This window comes from Montipora foliosa, chromosome 5, assembly GCF_036669935.1.
Source record: "Montipora foliosa isolate CH-2021 chromosome 5, ASM3666993v2, whole genome shotgun sequence".
Taxonomy (NCBI): Eukaryota; Metazoa; Cnidaria; class Anthozoa; order Scleractinia; family Acroporidae; genus Montipora; species Montipora foliosa.
This window is the reverse complement of record NC_090873.1, coordinates 13,705,722-13,721,159: the sequence shown is the minus strand read 5'-3', so window position 1 is coordinate 13,721,159 and position 15,438 is coordinate 13,705,722. Positions and strand designations below refer to the sequence as shown.

Genomic DNA, 15,438 nt, shown 5'->3' with positions numbered 1-15,438 from the left:
CAAAGTCAAATTGTTGGAGTGCTACATCATGCCTCCCTCCGTTATTATGTCTATCCATGCGTCCTGGTCCTCCTGCCGTTTGTGACAATGATGACAAGCCTCCACCTGTACCTCCAGAGTTACCCCCTCTGGCATCGCCACAGCTGTCCACTGTGCCATGTGATGCCCCTGTTCGTGTCCCCTCTCCTGCTCATATACCAGAGGAGTCCGACACTTAGCTTGTGTCGTGGTCTCTGACCAAACTTTGTCCCCTCCCCGTTTCACTCCTGTGCTATCCGACCTCATATACAGCGTTTTTAGGTTTTTGACTCCCTCACCTAATGTGGGCTTTTCTTCAAGTAGTACACATGTACCTATCCTGCCAATGTTTAGTGTACATCTGATGTCAGTAAGAGGTCACCTGTACTGTTACTATTGATTTTTAGTGACATGATTATCTTTCTCTTCTTTTGTTCAGTTATGCCAGAGAGCAGTCAAGCTTCCCATCAGAGAGTTAAGAAACATTGTCAATGACATGAAAAGGAAGAAGTTAGTGCAAGAGGTTCTTCAAGATGTAGCAAAAACTAAAGTTGCTTGGTAAGTCACAGCAAAATACATTGATCCATTCCCCTCGCCCCATTGACAAGTGAAATTGTGTGGCATTAGACAGTATAATATACAATTAAGTTTCCTCTCAGGACGCTAAATGGTTAACAACATGTACATATACATGTAGGTACACTCAAACCCCAACAATTTGCCTCCAGTCCTGCCTAACTCCAGACGATTTTACTTTTCAATGGGGGGAGGAGAAGGTGTGGCACCTACAGTAAGGGGTGAATGGGGGATTGAACCATCATATTGACAGGATTCACACTACTCCTGGAATTCCTGGAAAATTCCTGGAGGTTTTAACATTTCTTCCAGTGCCCTGGAAAACTCCTTGAAGTTCAATTTTGGCATCAACTCCTGGAAAATTCCTTGAATTTATATTAGTTGTAGTATTTGTTTTTTTCTCAAAAATGGAGTTGGTAAATAAAAATGTTGAGGAGCTATAGCTTACTGATGATGAATGAGATGTTAAAAAAAGGACTGAGAAAGCTATGATAAAGGTTCTCTTCATACACTGAGAGGAAACTTGTGTATTTTTTTTTTTCAGAAAAAGTAAATAAGATTGGGACATTTTCATTCTACATACAGAAGAAAAAGAAAAATTTTTTTTTGTTCCAGACAAGAACATTGGAAGCCTGCTTTAATAGAGTCGACATGAATATTGCATACAAAGCTCCGTTAGCAGAATTGTTCATTTCTTCAAAACCTAAATCGCTTTCTCGAGTCCTTTTTGAATTTATGCTTATTCCAAAGTTCATCTTTCTCGACTCTCGACTCTCGATTGTCAAGCCTTGAAACTGGAACGTCTTGACCTTTGCGACACAAGAATCAAGTTTCAAGGATCGCATTGAGACTGTCAACTTACCTTTGAGTGGTACTGTAAGCTATTTGTTCTAAAGGAAAATTGATGTGAAATTTCCAAGTTTGGGGTCTTGGATTGTTTTTTTTATACCCTGGAAAACTCCTGGAATTTTACTGAAGTAAAGATATGATCCTCACAGTTATGGATGCAATTTTAGCAATTGTGTAGAGAAGCCTGAAAAATTTAGGACTTCAATGGGGTTTGAACCCATGACTGACCATACATGATATATGAAATGAATCATTTACTGAACTGCAGATATGAAATCAAGTAAAGCTATGATCCTCGCACTCACGGACACCAATTTAGCAATTGCATAGAGAAGCCTAAAAAATGTTTTTCAGGCTTCTATGCGCAATTGCTACATGTAAATTGCCACACATGTTACTGTGAGGATCATAGCTAGACTTGATTTCATATCCACAGTTCAATATATGATTTATTTCATATATCATTTCATTCCTGGAATTTATTATCTCCCGGTAGTATGAACCTTACAGATACATTGTATTACTTTTACTTAAACATTACTTTTACTGAAACGTTACTTTTATATCAAGTCACCAGAAATTGACCCTGGTAGAGAAATAACGCTAACGTTCGTAGCGTTGGCCCTTCGTAACGAAAGGTGGTCAATGTACAGTACCATAACAACACAGTTGAGAAACTAATAATGATAATGATAATGAAATTGTATAGCGCTAAAACTATAGGAGAATATTAAAAAGGGCTTTACATTAAATTAAATTAAATGAATAAACAATAAATTTAAAAAAAATCCTTGAAAGCTATAATAATAACAATGATATGTTACGCTACAGTAAAATCTAAGAGAAAATGAAATTCGAAAAATTCCAAACTAAATTAAAATTAAACATGTTATTCCAACAAATTAAAAGCTTTTTTGAAAAGAAATGTTTTAGGTCGCTTTTTAAAATGGCAAGGCTGCTACTTGTTTTTATAGTTAAAGGCAGCGAGTTCCATAAAACAGGTGCAGTATGAGCAAAGGCCCGATCCCCAAGTGTAGAGCAATTGACTTTTGGAATGAACAGAAAAGATTGTGCAAACGAACGAAGAGCATAATTAGTAGCTGGATTCAGGGATAAAAGATCTTTAATGTAGTAAGTCCCTCGTCCGTGCTTATGTTACCTGTCGACTTGACAATTATTGTAACTCGTTGCTCCTTGGGTCACCGAAGTATGTGATTCAGAAGCTCCAGCGCATTCAAAACTGCGCTGCACGCCTTGTAGCTGGGCAACCTAGGGCTCACTCAGCGCACATTTGCCCCGTTCTTAAGGAGTTACACTGGTTACCCATTGAGCAGCGAATTACCTTTAAAGTATTATTGTTAACCTTTAAAGCTCTCAATAATCTGGCGCCTTGGTATCTAAGTCAACTTATAGTCCCATACAACCCTTCAAGAAATCTTAGGTCAGCTGGCAAACACTTCTTAGAAGTACCGAAGGTGCGCCTGAAGAGCTATGGGGACAAGGCCTTTTCGGTTGCTGCCCCAAAACACTGGAATGAAATTCCCTTGGACATTAAATTAAGTCGGTCAGTCGATGTCTTTAAATCCAGATTGAAAACTTATCTTTTTAGACTTGTTTTGAATTGATCTTTGTTTTTAGTGCTATTGTTAGATATTAATTAGTTTGTAAAGCGATATAGAGCTTTTGTATATACCGCTATAGGAATAAAGTTGTTATTATTATTATTATTATTATTATTATTATTATTAGTATGGACTTTGGTTGTGTAGTGACTCGTAAACAAAAAGGAGCAATGCGAACTGAACTCTATACATTACTGGAAGCCAATGTAAGTCGATAAGAGCAGGTGTGATATGATCAAATTTCGCCATCTGAAAAATTACTCTAGCCGCGGCATAATCTGTACTTTCTAGAAACAATCAAGCTGACATTTAGGCAGACCAAATAGAAGTGCGTTACAGTAATCAAGGTGCAAAGATACAAAGGCATGGATCAGTGTCTCTGTAGATTGCACGGTAAGGAATTTTCTGATGTGTCTTATATTGTATAGTCCGCGAAAAGCCTTGCTACAAATCTTGCCTATGTGAACATTCATTCGCATACATGTATGAGCATCGAACCAGGACCTGAGGTTCCGGACACTTTCTAAAGGTTTAATGACGGTGTCACCAATGATGATAGATTCAATAGATGTTTTTTCAAGTTGTTGACGGGTGCCAACAATTAGAAAGTCAGTTTTCGTGTCATTGATCATTAATTGATTTCCAATAAACCAAGAGCGAACATCAGCGATGCACTTTTCAATCACAGAGACAGCGTTAATTTGGGAATGGATAGAACAAGGTTGGAAGGAGAGGTGAATCTGGGTATTGTCAGCATAACGATGGACGGGAGGGACGTGCTGAGAAATAATGTTAAAAAGGTGGGAGACATAGAGAGTAAATAAAACAGGTCCCATACAACTACCCTGGGGGACACCACAGTTCAGATTGAAGTCGTCGGAAGTCTTATCACCGACAAGTATACGTTGTTGGCAACCAGAGGGAAATGAGTCGAACCAATTTAAAGCAGTTTGGACGACTCCAAAATCCTGTTGCAAAATATTCAGAAGAATGGAATGTTCAATGGTATCAAAAGCAGCACTTAGGTCCAAAAGTACGAGAAGTGTCACTTCCTTATTATCCATACTCATTTTGATGTCATTTTGAACCTTTAATAGAGCAGTCTCTGTGAAGTGATACTTACGGAAGCTGGACTGGAATTTAGGAAGAGGGGCATTTTTCTCACAGTGGGCGAGAAGTTGTTGACGAGCAGCCTTTCCCACTACCTTGGAAATGAATGGAAGATTACTGACTGGACGGAAATTTTTGTAGACCAAATCAAGTCCAGGTTTTTTCAATAGCGGGATGACAACAGCGGGTTCTCCAATTTTCTGGAACGCAACCACTGAGAAGAGAGAGATTAACCATCTCAGTGATAGAGGGTGCTAATACATCACGACAGGAATTCACTAGCCATGTACATTTAGGAACAGGATTCAACTGACAAGAGGCATTGGAGGATTCTCGAGTAATCTTACACACTTCTATGGATAGCGAAGAAAAACTCTCCAGATTCTCCTTTGGAGTAACAGGAGCAAGTCGAGGCTCTTGAACTTGAAACTTGTCAAGATTTTCCTTTATGATTTCAATTTTTTGGACGAAGAAGGTACCAAAATCGTTTGCTAGCTTAGTGGGATCATCGTGCTCTGGAAGAGCTGTCTAAAGTGGTTCCCTGGACAAAGAATTTACCACACGAAATAGCTTGCGAGAGTCACCCGCACACTGATCAATTAGGTTTGAATAATAATTCACATGTGCAGATTTAATAAGTTCAGAGTACTGATTACGAACTTTATAGTAATTATCCCAGTCGCCAGTTTTCAAGGCTCTCTTTTCAAGGCGATGACGTTTACGGTTGAGTTGTTTAATGTCATCATTACACCACACAATCCTTGGACGATTTATCATAATCCTTGTTTTAAGCTGGGCATGCTTGTCCAAAATGTCAGTAAGGGTCATGTTAAAGCAGTCAGAGAGTGCATCAATGTTGTCCCAGTGTACCCTTGAACAAAGCATGGAAGAAGCAATATCAGCGGAGAATTCAGCTATATCAATATTTTTGAGTTTACGAAAAATTAATTCTTTGTATGATAAAGCTGGTCGCTGGAAGCCAGTAGGACACTGAATAATAAAGTGATCGGATCTGGGAAAAGTAGCTTTAGGTCAAAAGCAAGAACAACATCCGACGAACGAGTAATAATTAAAGATCCAAAGTATGACCCGATAAAATAATGAGTCGGGCTGGAGATGTGTTGCGAAAGACTAAACGTTTTCAGTAAATCCATAAATTTCTTGGTTTCATTGTCACAGAGGTCATCAAAATGAAAGTTGAACACATAACAACATTCTCTAAAAACTAAGAGAATTCATGAAAGAAAGTAGAGGTAGAAACAGGATGTAACAAAGAATATGGAGGTCGATACACTATTATATGTCTCATTGAGTGATCGTGCACTTTAACAATCCACTCAGAATATTCGAAGGACTTGTTTTCCTAAATCCCATCCACTAATGAAACGTTGACAGAGTCTCGAAACAGAATCCCAGTTCCACCACCACGGTTTTGCGATTGTCGAGAAAAATTCTTGAAGAAATAACCGGCCACAGATAACTGAGCAATACTGACGGACTCATCTTCATTTAACCAGGTCTCGGTAACGGTGCACAGGCCAATGTCATTTTCTACGATGTAATCAATAATGCTCTTGATCTTGTTTCTAACAGATCTAGAATTGAAGATTCTAGATCTGTTAGAGAAAAGTTAAGCAAAGTTAAGAAAACTTGAATGTGGATTGACGAATGAATTTTTATGAAGTGAAGAGTTAGTCAAAGTAATGTTAGAAGATAAGTGATTGTTTATAATTATTCACAGGTGTAACGACGCAGAGGTTATTTGAAGTGGATCCTTTATGCAAATTATCCCTTCCTTGGGTAACGCGTGCTTAGGAAACCAGGGATTCAATTCTGTGAATGTTTCTAACTCTCCTTTCCCTAACTAGACGGCCAGCGCAGCACCTCCTGTAGGTCGACAATAATGGCAATAAACAAGGCCGATAAGAAAATCGATGGTAGAAATCCGAATAATAAGAACCACAAAATCCAACATGGCGGGTGTCAGCATAATTCGTAGAGAATAGTTTATCACTTGTATACGAGACCAGGCCAGATATTGTAGAAATTGCAGGTAGACAGGTCAGCGAATGAATTCGTTTCTTCTGCAAGGGACCAGGATTAAGCTCAACATCCATGTGGACAGCTAACAAAGTAACATAGTTGATGCTTCTCGAAATACATTTCCATAATGTGTTTTTCTTGGCCACCGATCATTCAAATTGAATGCAAAAGTTTAAATTTTTGTGTAAACTTACATGTAATTATTTGTTTGCTTGTGCTTAGGATTGTTGCAACTCCATTTGTGGCTAGTAACATCCAAACGAAGAAAGTGAAAGAAGTACAGGATCAACTCAAACAAATGGAAAAGAAAACATTGGAGCAACAAGACCCCAAATCTCTTAGTCAAGACACACCTTTGCAAGCACCCTCCCCATCTCCTGCTACTTCAGAAGGTAAATTAATAATTTGTTTACAGTTTATTGATAACTCATTGCGGATACTTAGTACCTTGTACACCACACCGAAACCCAGAATTAACGAGATGCTTCCGTGAAGCATACACTGGGTTGCCTGTGGTACGTGTTACAGAAAATCAGAAGGCACTGAATTGTGTGGTATTGAAATACAGCATTCAAGTCTCCGAAGAATAACAAATAAAAGAGAAGCGAGAAACATTGGCTTCTGGGCTGAGATGTTGATAATTTTCAAGTTCCCTCACAACTTCTTTTCACCACAAGTGTGCCCTCCGAGCGTCTGAATGCTTTGTAACACTAAAATTCACTGATGTTAAGCCCTTTCGGGCGGGGTTAGTATTAGGATGGGAGACCAAAAACAATAAACCCCTCCCAAAACACAAGGATCTGACCGAAAATACTATGAACGCTAACAAATGCGAACTCAGCAAAGTACAGCTTTTGTTAGCTTGCTCTATGCAAAACAAATATTGATGCAAAAGCAAATAACTATTCTTACACAGTTTTTACAAAGAGCAGAAGGCAGTTTCCGGAACGGTCGATCGAGAGTAAAATATTTACGACATGAAAACAATATTTATTTTGAACCATGAATATAGAATATAAAAAGTTACGATCAGCGACAAACATTTTGGGAGATTTTTGCTACGTTCAAATAAATCGCAAAATCGAAAGTGACATGCCGGAATTCAGCGGGCGCCGTGATTAAGTTACCGCGGTATGTTTAGTCGCCAAACAGTGAAGTATCTGTGTCAAATTATGGCAAGATACCGGGTTTTTGTAAGTTTCTTTTTCTGTCAAGTGTTATAAAGTTTGACACTGAAATGAGCGAAGTCAAAACAAAGATCACAATCGCCCAACTCTTGTTTATGCAAAGTCAAAATTTACTCTCCAAGACGCGTACGACGTTATTTATCACCAGGTAATTCCATCATTTTGGAAATAGCAGCTACTTTATTATTCATCTGCGTCACAATTTTTCACTGATTTTGGGGCTCATTTTGTTGAAACTCAAGCACTCTTCCAACAGGCCTGTGAACCCTTCCTGCTTACAGAGCAATACTAAAAAACTTCTCTCATATCACATTTCAACTTTAAGCTCGAAAATTCAATACACAACATGATATTATAATTCACAAGGGCAGAAAATACCACAGAATCCTTTTCCAGCGAAAAATTTATTGAAACAAACAACATATTTGCTCTTAGAGGCGAAAACCTCTTCCTATTTCATTGCGTGCGTGAAGACAAGAAACTCAATCGTGTCAAATTACCATGTACTTCAGGTAAATACAGCTCACTTTGATTTCTGCTCGACGGGCGATAGATTGTTGTCGAAGTCCATTACTCGTCGCTTTTACGATTCCAGGGATTTGTTTTCACCGCCTGCCTAGTTTATCCAACTGACTTTCCATTATTGAGCTCCATAAGGGTATATTTTGTTTAAGATCCACTAAAACGTCATTTGCGTTACATGACTTTCGACGCCATTGCAGGTTAAGTTTATCATTCTACTGTGTCCACCAGAGAAGTCTGCGCATTTCCACTACCCTCTCTGTCCTAAGAAAATACGGACAGAAGGCTCTATGCAGAAAGACACCACTTAGCAGGGGAGTGACGGGCAAGACTTTTACCGACACGGAAAAAAAAAAAAATAATAATAATCTACCCATTTTTCGACTGGGATGCCTACGGCAACCCAGTAATTACTAATCTCACAAATAATTCATGGAAGAAAACAATTGAAGTGTTTCTGTCATTATAATTTGTGGTTATATACCTGGTGCATCATTCGCCTGATTTACGTAACGTTTTGGTTTGTTTTGATGTCTTGTGCTACAAAAACAATGGTTTAACACTTGCAAACACTGGATTTGTCTTTCAAATAAATACTGTAGTTTACAATACCAAGGTCAGTGTCGGCATATCGCATCTTCAACTTACAGAAAGTGACATGTACAGTACATTGTAATCATTACATAAAATCCTGATACAAGTAAAGGTTTAAGTTCTAATGTTATATTAATTCTAATAGTTTGGCTTGGTAAAATGAGTCTTCAAATAAGATTTTACATGTAAATATTGCTGGGATGTTTTCTTAAAACGGGAGGGAGAGGGCATGGGTATAATAAACCAGAATGAATAAACCTTAACTCATGTGTTGTTACTCTCTTGTGAAGGTCTGGATCAGAAAGAAATTAAGATTCCACCAAGGAATAAATCTATGATAGGTATGAGTGATAATTATTACTGTTAGAAGGAATTAAAATGTTGCAGATTAAAGCACCTGATTATTTTTGACTCCAGGTTTATACCACAAGGGCAAAATTAAAAGAGAGATTTCTTTTTAAACTAAAGGCAATTGCAAATCAGGTGGTGATGGTGTATTAATTTTCTAAGTACGGGTATTCCTTTCATGGCTAGAGTGCTGAGACAGGTCTTAATTTGAAATTAACTAAAAATCCTCAGTCTGTTGACTGCATTTATCTATGATGTCAAGTGCTGGCTAGTGACTGGTTGAAGTCTGTCGGATTTCGTGAAAGAAACTGGTATTTGTCTTTGCTGTTTGTAGTTAAACGAGTAACATACAGAAAACTAAGAAGGAAGCAACTTATACTCGAGTACATTGAGAACAAGAAGGTTGTTGAGGGATGCTTCCCATTTCAGAAGGTAAGGGCTTTTTAAGGTGGCTCAAACCTGAGTTTCAACAAAACCAAACCCACTATCTTCATTTTGTGAGATATTTAGGAATATCTTTATTCTGCAAGTGAATCTTGGATTGCAGGTAGAAAAGTCGAAGCGGATTAACTCGGATTGCTTACCTCGGATCCAGTGAAAACGGTTTTGTAAGCCCAAACTATTCGGCATTTGCTGCAGTTTCACTGTGATTTCTCAAGGCCTTGTCAATTTTCGTACAGTGTACATGTACGTCGATCCGAGGTGAGCAATCCGAGTTGATTCAGTCCGATTTTTGTACCTACCTCATCTAGGATATGAGATTTTTGTGATGTGCATTATATGCTCAGCTGTCCATAACATCATAAGCAATTTATCAACTGCCAAAATCCCTGGAAATTGTCCGCAAATCCATGTCTTTTTTTAGTTCCCGTTGGATGTCAGAATTGGGTGTGCATCTAATATTACATGTAGATGCCTTAATTATTTTCTGGACGTAATAAGTGAACTGTCAAACATGTCAAGTCATTGTGATTCTGGATAAAACTGTATATTAACTTATGAAATTCTGGCGAAAGCATAACTCTACAAGGAAAAATCATAATACCATGCAACTTCATTAATTCATTTCAATGAAAGGGAAGGATACCAGACGTTACCCCTATCCACCTTCAGCTGGATGTGATTGAGTAAGAGTACATTTTGATGAGGGAGGAAAAGTGGAGTACACAGAGAAAAACCCTCAGAGTCAAATTGAGATTGACTGAAACTTAACCCACAAATAACCTCGGGGCCAAGGGTTGAACCCGTGTCGCAGAGGTGGAAGGCACAGTTGATAACGGGGAAAGCCTGGTTTACACTTTGAAATATGCATAAGCTTAAACATAAGCATAAGCATAACAAAGGTCACACTTGTTACTTGTGCAAAGCATAAGTGAAGTGACAATGGGACGAGCCACGTTTCCAACTTCTATTGTTGTTACATAGAACAAGGTGATGGTGACAAGACAGAAAACGAGAAAACAGAAAGAGGTCCTGTTGGATAAGGAATATTTTCCAAAAGAGGAAAGAACAAGGACACTTTCATAATTCCTTACGGGAACTGCAACAGTTACTACAGCGGACCGATAATTTTATTTCAGGATGCTTTATCTGATTTGTCGTAAAGGAAGTGATAATTGCGAACCGCCTCAACAAGTTTCTCGTAAAAAGCGGCACCTTCAGACGCCATCTTAGGCACTATTAACTGGACTATCCAGTGGCATCAAAAACAGCTGACACCTTGGTGTTATGCTTATGTTTATGTTGCACGCGGTTTACACATAGTACAGTTATGGACATGATTAAAGACTTAAGGTGGGCCACGCTGGAAACGAGAAGAAGGCAGGCTAGATTAACGCTCATGTATAAACTAACTCATGGTCTTATTGATATCGATACCCGAAACATCCACATCCTGAGAGTCGTACGAGGGGAACCCATCAATTTAAATTTCGCGTGCCATATGCAAGTAAAGACGTTTTTAAATTTTCGTTTTTTCGAAAAACTATAACGGACTGGAACTGCCTCCCTGAGGCTATTGTTTCATCCTCCTCCTTAGAAACCTTCAAATATAGGTAAACAGCTTTTCTTAAAATAGTTATATTTAGTTTAATATAGTTTTCTTTATTTAAATTTTTAAATCATCATTTTATATATTGATATTTGTTTTTTTTTTATGGTTGGTGTGATAACCGAACGGTTCTTACCGACCTAATAAATGTAAATGTAAAATAATGTTATTAATGTGACATAAGCATAAGCATAAGAAAATGGAAACGATTCCTTTTTCGTTTGCTTATGCTTAAGTCACTCCTGGTTTATAAAGCTCATGCTTATGCTTATGTCGCAGTGTAAACCATCTAGGCTTAAGCCGCCCCGATTCTCCTCAATATGTACATGTAATATCCCCTCATATGTCATATGTTTCAGGACATAATGTCTAGTGAGTTAGAAGAAGGACAGGAAGGAAAAATTGACAGGAAAGTTGTGTACAGGTAATGAATGTAGCAGGGTTGGCACCGGGCTGTCATACGGGAGGTCGTGAGTTCAACTCCGGCCAGACCAACACTCAGGGTCTTTAAATAACTGAGGAGAAAGTGTTGCCTTTGCAATTACATCTGCAAATGGTTAGACTCTTTAGTCTTCTCGGATAAGGACGATAAGCCGGAGGTCCCGTCTCACAACTCTTCAATGTTCATAATCCTGTGGGACATAAAAGAACCCGCACACTTGTCGTAAAGAGTAGGGCATGTAGTTCCCGGTGTCGTGGTCTGTCTTCTATTGTGTATTATGGTTGGGAGGGTAAATGCTCGGAGATATTAGCTACCCCAAGCTACTCTACAAATCCGAGGGTAAATAAAGATATATGATATATGATATGAATTGTAACTATACACTGTAATTACTCTGCCTTATTATTCTAGGTACATGTATGGACTAAATGCTTTTAGATTATGGCCTGCTTAATAATATTATTTAAAAGCTACAATCAGCGACAAAATTGTTGACACATTGACCATTTCTACCCCCTATGCCACATTTCTTCTATCTTTTAGCCTTCTTAGGTAGCCCAATTCGCCCCCTTCCCCCCACACAATGTTGTAGCGAGATTCCCAAGATATTTAAGTACGAATAGACAACATTGAATGGGGGAGGGGGGGGTCTTATCAATAATTTGGAGCATGATTCAAATTAGAGTGTTATTTTACACTTAAAAGGAACTGTTTAAACACAATGTGTCAACTAATTTTGTCGCTGATTGTAGGTTTGATACAAGATCTTGAATTTCAATGCTACTCAATTACGTACAACAATGTTGTTTTGTGGGGCCAATACTGTGAGTTAGAGTTCCTTGTTTTTAACCATTCCATGTTAAGACTCTCATAAATTGAAGTGGAAAAAATTGGGCATTGACTTTAAAGGTATTGTTACTGAGATGTCAGGGCACTTGCCTCAACATTTGGAAAATCCCTGCCTCAAGACCCATTCTTGGTACAGTGTTTACTGGTGTTCTTGGTACAGTGTAGTCCCTGGTTCAACTTTTCAGCTGCACAGCCAACTGGTATGCTCGCATCCAGTTGGGATTCTTAAAAAAAATGTTTTGTTCTCTTTATCATTAGGGTTTAGATCAGAAAATGAGGATGACTACAAGTATGAGTTTTCTGTGCTGATCATGCGCATGACGTTTGGAGGCCAACATTTTTCGAAGTGCGCATGCTCAGAACGGAAAACTTGTACCCATAGTCGTCCTCGTCCTCAAATTTAAAGTTCCCTGTGGATGTTCCATCGAGGCTGAGATGCTCGTTATGGGAAGTGGTCAATAATAACGATAACGATAACGATAACGATAACGATAACGATAACGATAACGATAATTACTATTATTATTATTAGAAAGTAATTACATATTTGTTTAATATCACCTCAAAGTTGGATAAAAGATGTATTTTAACCCATTGACACCTGAACTGACCCGGACCACTCCCGTTGATGAGTAACACTGTCTGCCGTCAGACAGAGTAAAATCTGTTTAAGTGCCCCTGTCACCAAAAAATCAATTCTTATATTTCTTTGGATTTCAAAACTATGTTAACTTAACACTGAGCGACCAACGTTTTAAGCCTTAAGTTAAAAAAGATACCTGTTTATTTTAACTGCAATTTTGCAATTTAATGGTCCACCATTACTAACTTTAAATCTTGGGAGAGCTGGATCGAGGGAACAATGACGTCAAAGGCTCACTAGTTTAAGAATGCATTGTGTGTGTACGCTGCAGAATTAATATGCAGCATGGGAGTTTTGGGCTTTCAGACTTAAAACCCGTGTTTTGCATATATAATAAGCTGCAATCACACTCCTAGGAGTCAATGGGTTAAATTAGCCGATCATATTATTTTACAACCCATTTAATAGTAATGTTACTTGAATGTGTGATTGACCTATTGATATTGTATTGTCATATTTTGACACTAACAATCTGGGGTTTCTCTCAATAAATTAGGTTTCTTGAAGAATGTATTGCAGAGGGATTGATCAAGAAACTGTCAAGTGTTGTTAACCATGAACTTGTGACGCAAAAGGTTGGTATAGTATTTGCATTTTAAGTATATGAGAGCAAATTGTGGCAGTATGTTACAAACCAAGGAAAAAAATTGTTTAAAATGAGGCATTCTGTTGTTGAAACTGAACAATTAGCTGGTTTTCAGTGGCCTGACAAGCAAGTCTTTCTTTTTTTGCTACTTTTAAGCAAGTGTACCACCTGTAGGTAATTGCAAAGTATACGGTAAATAATAGAGTAATATCGAAATCTTCAAAAACAAAACGGCTTTCTTTAATCTGTCAAGCATTAAAAAAGGCCGTTTTGTTTTTTGAATATTTCGACATCACTGCTGTTGTCACGACCTTTGGCAACAATTACAAGAAGTGGTCATACACTGATCAATAACCGAACAATGAAGGGGATTGGTTGGATACCAGGTTGACGTCACAGACTGCTTTGCAATAAGATAGATGGTTTTCAATCACGTGATGAGACAACCATGTTGGTGCATAAAACAATAGCAAATTATGGCTCAACTTTTGCATTATAATAGACACCCTATTGTTCTGTGCACCAACATGGCTGCTGTAACGTCAGGTGAAAACTATCTATACATGTAGTTCTTTAAAACAGCAAATTAATTTTGCAATGTCAACGTGGTATCACCCATTTCCCTTCATTGCTTGGTTATTGATCAAAGTGTGACCATTTTTAACGTCTTTCAAACGCAATAAAAAAGTTAAATTTCATGATAAAAGGATTTCAAAAACTACACGATTTCAGAGAATAAATAAAGTGGAAAAGTTTTTTGAGGTGATAGGCACTTTAAGATACAGCGTTCTCTTGTGCTTTATGCACCTGGTCAGTAGAGTCACAGTGTAGTCACATACATCATGTTCCTCCATCAAGGGACCTGTTTATGTTTCACGTTGCTACTGTTTATCTACATGGATATTGTCATTCTCATCACCAGAGCCTCGGATCGACCCAAGGCACTGGGAAACTCTGTGTAGGAGAACATTCGCCATAGGGTTCTTACAACCAAAATTTGGCTATTTGGGCATTACAGTGCCTGCTCACTCCTAGTGCTAACATGAATGCACCAAGTAGAGACGCTTTTGATTGTTCTTCACGAAAACCAACGAGAAGACACTTCGTCACAGGGTTCCCCAGAGGTCTTGTGAAGAGAAGAACTCTGGGGTCGAGATTGGGATCTTGTGTACAGTTCCCACCCTAATTACCGGTAATAGTTCTGAATCAGTTGGTAAATTAAATGTGAGCCCCACTGTAGTTTCTAGGGTGTCTGGCCCCAGGAGACCTCGAGCGAGTATTTAGTATGCAGGTATTTAATATTTAGGATGAGAAATTAGCATAAGGACATTGGACAAGTAGAAGTAAAAAGGACAGTAAATTAAGCGGCAAAAGATTATACAGAATAAATGGGAGAACTCGATGTTACAGCTGAATACAACACCCACCGTGATCTTAATTAGAAGTCCAGAAATGCTGGTAGTAAGATGCAAGGTCAATTTGGATAAACATGGCAGTGTCCTTGTCTAGTCTCCAACTACCTATTCAGAACAACACAGTTAACGTTATTATTAGGATTATCCTGAGGGTTTATTTTCATGAAATGGAGGAGTCATGATAATTATTAGGACACCAAGGTGATATTTCTAGTGACGGTAGTGACATGAAAATTGCAGAGAGGGGTGACATTTGGCACTAGGACCCTGCATCTCATTAGTCTGCGTTATTTTCTGGACTTGGTCGACTTAATCAGTTGTGTAGTTGTAATAACAGTTCCAGCGTCACCAAGGTTGAGTTGTTTTTAACAGGGCCTTTTCCATAGTGTGGAGAGGAAACTCTTGTAATGATATTTTGGTGCAAGGCTTTTGTCCATGGAGACATGGACAATAATCGCCTCATGTCTGACTCAAAGCCCGCGATATTCTGAGCTAACAGTAGTCTTTGTCTATGCAATTCATGTATTAAATGATTGTTCAGTCTTAGATATTGTTTTTAGTGTTCTGATTTGGCTCACTCGATC

At 38.3% G+C, this 15,438-nt stretch overlaps 1 protein-coding gene across 2 annotated transcripts in view; it reads left to right on the top strand.

Moving 5' to 3' along the window:
- LOC138003672 (general transcription factor 3C polypeptide 1-like) overlaps positions 1 to 15,438 on the top strand; it is a 103,782-nt gene that overhangs the window by 33,057 nt on the left and 55,287 nt on the right. Inside the window, exons 8-13 of one of the 2 annotated variants that reach the window (XM_068849870.1) lie at positions 458 to 576; positions 6,441 to 6,610; positions 8,812 to 8,862; positions 9,204 to 9,301; positions 11,279 to 11,343; positions 13,350 to 13,432. In XM_068849870.1, coding sequence (XP_068705971.1) covers positions 458 to 576; positions 6,441 to 6,610; positions 8,812 to 8,862; positions 9,204 to 9,301; positions 11,279 to 11,343; positions 13,350 to 13,432 — 586 coding nt within the window. The remainder of the gene's footprint in view (positions 1 to 457; positions 577 to 6,440; positions 6,611 to 8,811; positions 8,863 to 9,203; positions 9,302 to 11,278; positions 11,344 to 13,349; positions 13,433 to 15,438) is intronic. The other variant, XM_068849869.1, reaches the window with a different exon arrangement.